Below are 9,577 nucleotides of genomic sequence, written 5' to 3'. Positions count from 1 at the left end.
GATCGTCAGCCATTGTGAATCCGTTGCCCTCATCGTTGTGGTGTGTCCCGCCCCGCTGGCCATCCCAGAAACCTGCTAAAATACTAGAAATGTCCTAAAAATGTTAGAAATGTCCTAAAATCTGTACTTGAAATCCAAGAAATATCCCCAAATCCCAGAATTTTAACAGACATAAAAGCAAAACCGCCAAAAGTTTGGGGAAAACGCCCAAAAATTTAAAATAAAAAATAAAATAAAAAAGGCCTTTTTTTTTCTAAGAAAAAAAAAAACACGAAAAAAAAGTTTAAAGTTAAAAAAAATAAAAATTTGACAGGACAGGGGGAAATAAAATGCTAAAAAGTTTTTTATAAAAATTACCAAAGGTTTTTATACATCACCAAAAAAATGTTTTAAGGGGGGAAAAAAATTGCATAAAAAAGAGAAACTGAGTTTTTAAAAATCACCAAAAAAAAACCTTAAGAAAAACAAGTCAAAAAGCTTTTAAAAACCTCTCCAAAAGTTTCAAGAGACCCCCCCCCAGATGTTGGTCTGGGGTCAGCCCCCATCGTCTTCAAATCCTAGAAACGCCCCTGCCACCTACCCCACCGTTGCCTAGTTACCTACTTACCCGCCTGAACGGGTATGCGCACGAGCGAGCAGTGGGCAGGCAGGAAGGATAGAAGGAAGGAAGGAGGGAAGGAGGGAGAGTAGCGAGAAAAGGAAGGAGGGAGGAGAGGAAGGAGGGAGCGGAATTAGTCAGTGATAGAGGGGAGGAGAGGAGGCGAGGCGGCGGGCTGTTCTGCCGAGGTGGACGTGGCGGGTCCGGCAGAGTTAGCTACAAGTGACCGAGGCGAGGAGCCATGAACCGGACCACCCGCAGGTAACGTACCGCTCTCCCCGCCGTCCGCGTCGGGCCTCCGGGCTCCGGCGCGCCGCATTTCTCCGCCGCCGCTCGGTGCGCTGCTCGTCGCGCCGCTCGGTGACAGATGCGGGTCGCCGCCGCACAGATTTCGGGACACACAGCTGGTTTCTTTGTGTCGGAGCTGTCAGCCGCTCACCGCGCCTGCTGCCCGGGGACGGAGCAGCAGACAGCGGCGCAGCCAGCTGCCGCCCCCCGCTGCCCGCCTCTCTTCCCCGGCTGCGCTCTCACTCTCTGCCCGGTGCTAACGGCGGCTAGTTAGCTTAGCGCGCTGCTAGAGTGATAAACAAGATGGCCACTGTTAGCTCCGCAGCTAGCGAGACATGGCATCCTGCCCTGTCTTTGTATGCCAGGAGAGCGGCTTCAAACCCGTCTCACTCCGCTGTCAGGCGGAGGTTCCCCCCCGAGAGGAGGGGGCACCGGCCCTGAACCCCCCGCTGCTCGGGGAACCGGAGGATGAGCCGTTAACGTCCTCCGGGAGGAAAATCACCCGCCAGATTCTTTCAGGTCTGCGCGGAGGCTGCGTGGCGGCTCGAGCGGGCTACCTGAGGCTCCGAGCACACAGGTGACCCCCGAGCGGCTCACCGGAGGCTGCGGCCGGTACCGGGCACCGACCCAGCGGCCTCCGTTTGTTCAGGGGACCACAGAGTCGTTAACGGTTACCGGAGCTGAATCCAGCTGCAAACTTCACCGCGAGTGTGTGCGTGAGAAGTATCCAGGTACTTCACTGCAGTAAAAGTACTGTGAAAAAATACTCCAGTACAAGTAAACGTCCTGCACAGTGCAGTCATTAAGGGACTGTTCCTTATTTATCAGAGGAGCTGCATGTTTTTCCTGCAGTCTCCCTGAGCGACTCAGGAAAATGCAGCAAGAATTTGACCACCTGATAATATTTCTGTTTTTACAGTTTCCGGCTGTGGTGAGCGGGGTAATTTTGGCTATATATATATATATTATATATATATATATATATATATATATATATATATATATATATATATATACACACACAGTTAACTTAACTTGGCGTGCCTGCAGATTTTCTTGTAAAATCAAAACATTTAAAAGTTAAAAAAAACGCCAAAAAGTATCACAGAATAAAAAATACCAAAAATAATTTAAGAAAGAAAATTGCCAAAAGAAAAAAAATGCTGGCCTGCCTATATAAAGATATCTCAGACATTTAAAATATAAAAAAAAGAAATCACCCAAAAGTGTAAAAGAAAACATGCTCTATAAACCGGGTGGGGCAGGGCTTGGAAGGCATCATCACCAAAACATTTTAGAAGTAGAAAAAAAAAATCGCCAAAAATTTAAAGTAAAAAAATGCCCAAAGTTTTTTTAAAGAAAACATGACTTACAAACGTGGGTCTGCGAAATGCCCATGGTCATACATTAAAAACCTGACTGCTGTGAAAGTACTACTACTACTACTACTACTACTACTACTACTACACAGGCGAGGTCAGTTTATTCATATAAAACATTTAAGCAGCAATGCAAAAGAAACACAGTACTGAAGGACATTTAAATAAAATTACACACTTAATAAAAAAATTAAAGAACAGGAAATAACAAGCTGAAACATTCCTAAGACAAGTTTAAAGTACAAACTTTGAAGGAACTGCAGTGTAAGAAATGAATAAATACTTGATTAAATGAAAAGCAGCTGGGGGGGGGGGGGGGAAATAATTTTGGAACTGCGGAGGGTTTGCGCCCCCCAATTTTTGAAAAAAAAAAAAATGGTAAAAAAAAAATCTTAAAACATTGCCAAAATAATTTATGATAAAAAAATGCCAAAAATGTTTTAACAGAAACATACCTTCATGTTTTCTTTCAAACTTGGAAGTCTAATAAGTAGAAAATATAACCATGTAAAGTTGTACAGTATACCCCTCCCCTAAAGCCAAAATAAAAACTTCAGCACCTCGCCAGAGCTGAAAAAGTTCATCTGACAGAGCCGCCGGGCGCCCCAGTGCCTACGTTTTATTTTTATATTCAGTTCTAATCCTGTTCTGAAATTTTTTAATAATATAGTATGTTTAAAAAAGCGGTTTTATGGTGATGAAAAAGAACCGATAAGGAGTATCGATGGTCCTTTCAGAGAATGTTTGGTCCTTAAAATTTGTCTCAATGTCCTGGAAAGTTATTGTTAAAGTGTGTGAACCCTGCCTCTGTCTCTGCAGGCTGGTCCCCGTCAGGTGTTGGTGGTGACATCAGCAGGACGTCGCCGCGACCGGTTGTTGGTTTCCCAGAGGAGACGCTCTCAGGGACACGCACCCTACCTCCAGGCTCCTCCCCCCTCAGGACAGGTAGATTGGACATCGGAGGGAGGGAGGACGGGCAGCAGCAAAAGGGACGCTAAGGGCCTCAGCGATACTTGAAGTGTTGAACCAGTGCCAGGTGAGGAGGTTTAGCTCCGCCCCTCACCATGACGGACTTAGAGGCTGAGTGTTTGGGCCTCGGCTTGCCCCCCGAGTGCGGCTCCCCTCCGCCTTCTCTGGACGCCGCTCTGCAGGTGGACTGCGGCACGGGGCCCGACTGCCCCACGCCCACGCTGGGCTCACTGGCGGCAGAGATTGCCGAGCCGCTGGTGATGCTGCCGTGTGTGAAGAGCGAGCCGGAAGACGGAGACCTGGAGCCCATCAGGACCGTGGACCTGTCGGAGATCCAGCCGCTGTCCACCGCCGAGCTGGGCCAGGACCAGATCAAGATGGAGATCAGCGGCCTCGACTACATCAAGTCCGAGCACCACGGTCACCATGGCGACCACCACCTGTGCCATTTCCAGCACGGCGACGTCACTGAGCTGGACTACAAGTCGCACTACGAGCCCAGCTCCGTGTTCGACTACATCTCCCAGGTAACCATGGAGACGCTCACACCTGCACACCGGTAGATCTTAAAGACAAAAACAATTCCTGATATCAATCATTTTATTTTTATTGTGAATTAGAAAATGAGTGGGGGGCCTCCTGGGGCCCTATCAGGGGCCAGATTTGGCCCGCGTTGTATTAGACCTCCAGTCTGTGAACACATCCCTCCAAAAAGCAGAGCGTGCGTCCGTCAGCTGATCCATCCTGAACAGTTCACGCACAAACAGATGAACTGGAGTTTTCACCTGCGGAGACTCTCTGGGGCCACAAAGTGTTTTCTGTTGAACTGCATCAAAGAGAGCGAAGCACCCGAAAAATAACCGACTCCAACAGAACCTGAAGGAGAGGCGGTAATAAAGCTTGCAAAAATTCAGGAAGACACCAGTGAACAGAGACACGTGGGTCCACAGAGAGTCTCTACAGCTGGGGACGGCACACAGTTCATCCTGTTTTTGGGTGAATTGTTCCTTTAATCAGCCCCTTCAGGATTTCGTGGGTTAATTTGTGATTGTTGTGGCATGAAATGTCTGATTTCACGGCAGCTTTTATAAACTGTTGTGATGCAAGTTTCAGTGTTTTTAGCAGACATTAGCTCCCAGGTTAGCCTGCAGAGACATGTCCCCCGTCTCTGTTGTCTCTGTTTACAGTTTCAGGACAACGTCTCACATCATCTCTACATCAACACAAATCTGTGTACGATCATGTTGAACCTGATGAAGTGATTTTAGGCCGTCTGGAGTTGATTTTTGATGAGCTGTTTTGTTGAGTTACACCAGGAGGGGGCAGCAGCATCACAACATCTGGAAACGCCAAACAATGTCGGCACTATCACAGAGAACAACGATAATGATTATGATAATCATTAACTTTATGTATGTAGCACCTATAAAAACACTGGCTGAAAAGTTAGAAAGAAATCTTTTTTAAAAAAAGCTACAAGAAAATAATTTGAAACTAAGCTAAAAAAAAAAAGGTTAAAAACAAAAAAAGCTAAAAATGATGTGATTTTAAAATGTGTCAGTGGCAATTTCTATGATTTTAGGACATTAGTGTCTTATCTAGGACCTCTGTCGGGGGTGTGGGGGATCCTCCACTGGCCCTTTTTTGATCAACAAGCTCTATTTTGACACCTTATGGAGGCAAAAGTACAAAAACAGTTCCTGATATCAATCACTTTATTTTTATTGTCAGTTAGAAAATGATTGGGGGGCCAGATTCGGCCCGTGGACGGTAAGTCGAGTATCACTGCTGTTGATGTTTGCAGTGTAGATGTGTTTTTGTGTAGTTCGGTGTGTTTTCGGAGTCTCTCTGAGCGTTCTGTGTGCGTGACGCTGCGTGTTTGTGTGCTGCAGGTGACGGACACTCTGGAGTACATCAAGTCAGACCACCACGTGGATCTGCAGTGTTACTACACCGAGCTGAGCTCCCTGAAGTGCGAGTACCCAGAGTCCAACACCATGTCCAGCCACCTGCAGCACAACGGCCTGGAGTCCATCCACATGGCCGAGCTGCGCACCGAGCTCAACAAGCTGCGGCCCGACGCCCTGCTCATGGACGGCATGGGCAAACTGGACCCTGAGTTCGGAGGGGGGGCGCTGTACGAGCTGCAGCCGGCCGAGCAGGGGAAGACGGCGGAGGTGGCGGCGGCCGGGCAGGGTGGAGGAGGAGCAAGTCTGGTCACGACCAAAACCCAGAGCCCGACGGTGAGGAAACCTCGCAACATGCAGGGGGAGAAGCCTTTCTCCTGCACGCAGTGCGGCAAGAACTTCAGCACGCTGGGAAACCTGAAGACGCACCAGCGCATCCACACCGGCGAGCGGCCCTACACCTGCTCGCAGTGCGGCAAGAGCTTCGGCCAGGCGGGCAACCTCAAGCGTCACCAGCTGATCCACACAGGCCAGAAGCCGTACGTGTGCGCTCACTGCCCCAAAGGCTTCACCAAGGCCGACGACCTGCGCTCGCACCAGCGGCTGCACACCGGCGAGCGCCCGTTCATCTGCGTCACCTGCGGCAAGAGCTTCGGCCAGTCGAAGGAGCTGAAGGCGCATCAGCTGAGCCACACGGGCGAGAGGCCGTACTGCTGCCAGCACTGCGGCAAGAGCTTCACCAAGGAGACCAGCTACCGCAACCACGTGCAGATCCACACGGGCGAGAAGCCCTTCACCTGCTCGCAGTGCGGCAAGACTTTCAGCAACTCGGGCGTGCTAAAAACCCACGAGAAGATCCACTCGGGCGAGCGACCGTTCGGCTGCACGCAGTGCGGGAAGAGCTTCGGCCGCCTCGGCCACCTGAAGGCTCACCAGCAGATCCACACGGGGGAGCGTCCGTACGCCTGCCCGCACTGCGGGAAGACTTTCAGCCAGTCGGGTCACCTCAAAGCACACGAGCAGATCCACAAACGGGAGCGCGTGGACACGGCGAGCAGCAGCAGCAGCAGCAGCAGCAGCAGCAGCACGGTGGGCAGCGACAGTAGCTAAAAGAACCTCCACACCCTTTAACCTCTCGGAAAAACAAAGTATTATTCCTCTTTTTTATAAATACTATATATAAATTTTTTTCCTTATGAATTTTCTTACATTTTCATACCTTTTGTGCTCTTTTGCATTTTATCTGTGGGCAGGGCGACTCTGACTCATTTGCTCTTATGCAAGTGTCCGTGTGTGTGTGTGTGTGTGTGTGTGTGGTGTGTGTGTGTGTGTGTGTGTGTGTGTGTGTGTGTGTGTGTGTGTGTGTGTGTCTGTCTCTGTCTGTCTCTTTGGACAGTGTGACAGCGAGGGCTTGTAGATAATCTTTGAACCGCCGTGAGGACCAAGTCCCAGGACTTATTGTGGAGTACTTACTGAAACACAAGCACAAATCCTTCAGTGACCAAGTTTGAGTACTTCGTTTAGTTTTTTCTTACTGAACCAGACCAGCAGCTACTGGACCAGGACCCCGTTCACCCACCAGTATCACCAGTTCACAGGCTAAAGCACATACTGCTAAAACAGTACTTCAGATTAAGTACTGCAGAGCGAGTACTTCAGAGCCAATATGTCAAAGGGAGTACTTCAAAGAAAATACTTCCCACTGAGTACATCAAAGTGAGTACTGCAGAGCTAGTACTTCAGAGCGAGTACGTCAAAGTGAGTACTTAAGAGCAAATACTGCAGAGCAAGTACTTCAAAGAAAGCACTGTAGAAAGAGTACTGCAGAGCGAGTACTTAAAAGTGAGTGCTTAAGAGCAAGTACTTCAGAGGGAGTACAGAATAACAGGACTGTTGTGTACCTGAAGTCGTTCAGTAATCAGTTGAAGTTAACGTTTTCTGTCTGGGTAAAACTCTGACGTGTTTTCATGATTTCGGGCTCGTCGGTTTCCGTCGGTCGCAGCTCTGATCTTCAGGCTGTTTCCGGCTCCAACACGTGACTCATCGTCTTCAGACTGATGTGAAAACTGTTTATCAAATCAATCTGAATACAAATACCCTTTTTTCCCAAAAGTTTGACCCAGATATCATCCGAGACGTTTCACGATATCAGAATGAACTCGTCACTTCCCGACGTCTGTTTATCAGCTGATATCACAGTTTATTGATCCAAATCTGACAGAAATACACCTCGAGCTGTGAACAAGAACTTCTGCACTTTAACAGTTTTAGTTCGACGGCACCACGAGCCGACGACAAATAATCAAAATAAATTCAAAAACAGAAAGAATAGGCCGTCTTATAGAGGTGTGTGAGAGGGGATAACTTGAATATCATTTTTAAATGCTTCACAAACATCTGCATTTGTGTAAATAACATTTTCAAACATAATCAAATGGTTTTAAAAAATATTCAGAACATCAGTATTTGTGGTCACGTTCTCAAACATTAATCAATCTTTAAAGTACACTTTAAAAAACAAATATTACTGAGAGCAACACAAGCGATGATTAATACAGTTTTATCATCTGGGGTTCAGAAACACCGCTGATTGTCCAGGGAACAGTTTCTCCAAAATAAATCCATAATTTTCATTTTTTAAATCCTGTAATGATTAGAGCTCCTAAAATGCGTCGCCTGTCTCTGTGCTCAGGACGAACCACCTCCGCCTCATTTTAATCAAGAAAAACCCTCAAACTGTGATGATCGTATCATTTTATTTTACAAAATTAATATTTTCAAAACTACCTTCCATTATTTTCTATTTTTCTAATTTTTTTGTAAAATATCTAACAATTAAATATTACTCCTCCATATATTTAGTCTTTTAAGGGACGGTTCACCCCAAAATCAAATCGTATATTATCATAAATTTCCTCTCTCCTGCTCTTCTTCAGAATAGATCCATTTCTATAAAAAGCGGCAGCCCAAAACTGTCCACACCGAGGAGCGGCACCACAGGGACCAAAAAGCTGCTTTAAAACTTGGAAAAATACAAAATCCCTTGTATTATTTTACTGTTTATTTATTACCTCGAGTAGACAAATTTAAAGTGACTGAGTCTTTAAAAAAACACATTCAGCCTTAAAAAACGTTCCTGTGATCTTTGTGTTCATGACTGAAAACATCAGTTCATTTGTTTTTGCCAAAAGAGATTCACGGACGCAATCCAGAGTAACGCTTGTTTACTTTGACACAACAAATCAAGAGAAGCACAGCCGCCTCCGGCTCACCGCAGTCCAATCAATTATTGATCTGTGTGTTTAGTTTTATTTTCCAATTTTAGACGTCATCACTTGTTTTGCGTCATGTGACAGAAACACCAGCGCTCATAATAAAAGGTCTGATTTGAAGGTACCGTTCGTCAGACTACCTAAAGATTATTTCTGATACTTTTGGTAAACGGGGTTCTGGTTCGGAGTCCTCAGTACGTGTTGACAGCAGTAAAAGTACTTACAGTACATTTCAATCTTTTGCCAACCGTGTGCGAGTACTCACTTTTCGAGTACTCGCTGCCAGTTTACTAGTATTTTACTTACAGGTGTGGGTACTTGCAGGTACACAGTACACTCTGTTACTGTATCATTTTGATATTTTTTTATTGGACCAGTATTGATTGATCAGGACGTGCCGCAGTGACGGCGATGATCTGCTGATTTTAACATTCCTTTGGGTTTTTGTAGCAGAATGAAAATGGTTCCAGTTTAAACTCAGTTTTCAGTATCGTTGGGATCCAAACGGACCAAAAACATCAGCACAAAGGAACCCAGCACCCCCCCCCAGTCCAGATCGCTCACTGTGTACAAATCTTTATTGATTATGTCATTCCTAATAAAATTTATTAAAACTCAAAAAAAAAAAAAAAAAAAGGCGAAAAAAGAGAAAGTGATGCAGCATCTTGTACTGGAAAAAGAATTATTAAAGAAACTAATGACACGTCAGCCTCTGGTTCTCTTTTTTTTGTATTTTTTCTCTTTTTGTTCTTTTCTTCACATTCTTTGCCAGATTTACACTTTACGGATTTATGCTCGAATCAGCGCTCCACGCCGCAGTGTAGACCCGGGCCAGACGCAGCAGCCCCACGCATGTTCCCGAGACTGCAGTTTCAGGGACTGTAGGACATTTTTAGGATTTTAGAAAATGTTTACAATTTAAGGATGTTTCTCTAATTTAAGACGTTTATTTAATGTTTACGTTAATTTTAGGATGTTTCTAGGAATTCAGGACATTTCTACAATTTTAGGACATTTCTAGGATTTTAGGACATAAGGGTCTTAGCGAGGACCCTTTTATGTATTCTGGCACCTTATGGATACTAAAAGAACAAAAACAATTTACAGTGTCAATCACTTGATTGTAAATTAGAAAATGGTTGGAGGGTCACCCGGGGCCCTGTC

The 9,577-nt window shown here is 45.9% G+C and overlaps 1 protein-coding gene across 1 annotated transcript; it reads left to right on the top strand.

Moving 5' to 3' along the window:
* The first annotated feature begins 720 nt into the window (after positions 1–720).
* Positions 721–9,116, top strand: si:dkeyp-113d7.1 (uncharacterized protein LOC407709 homolog). The gene is made up of 3 exons (XM_042505313.1): positions 721–859; positions 3,085–3,761; positions 5,127–9,116. Exons 2-3 carry the CDS (start codon positions 3,330–3,332, stop codon positions 6,249–6,251), a joined length of 1,557 nt encoding a protein of 518 aa, XP_042361247.1. The 5' UTR covers positions 721–859; positions 3,085–3,329; the 3' UTR covers positions 6,252–9,116.
* The last annotated feature ends 461 nt before the right edge of the window (positions 9,117–9,577 follow it).

This window comes from Plectropomus leopardus, chromosome 17 (genome assembly GCF_008729295.1).
Source record: "Plectropomus leopardus isolate mb chromosome 17, YSFRI_Pleo_2.0, whole genome shotgun sequence".
NCBI lineage: Eukaryota > Metazoa > Chordata > Actinopteri > Perciformes > Serranidae > Plectropomus > Plectropomus leopardus.
The sequence above is the reverse complement of the archived record's forward strand: the minus strand, read 5'-3'. Positions and strand labels throughout refer to the sequence as shown.

Bases quoted from the DNA above. Each gene is read 5' to 3' on its own strand.
- si:dkeyp-113d7.1 (XM_042505313.1), top strand. From the start codon at position 3,330: ATGACGGACTTAGAGGCTGAGTGTTTGGGCCTCGGCTTGCCCCCCGAG. The intron at 3,762-5,126 runs GTAACCATGGAG...TGTGTGCTGCAG, and splicing joins TGTTCGACTACATCTCCCAG to GTGACGGACACTCTGGAGTA.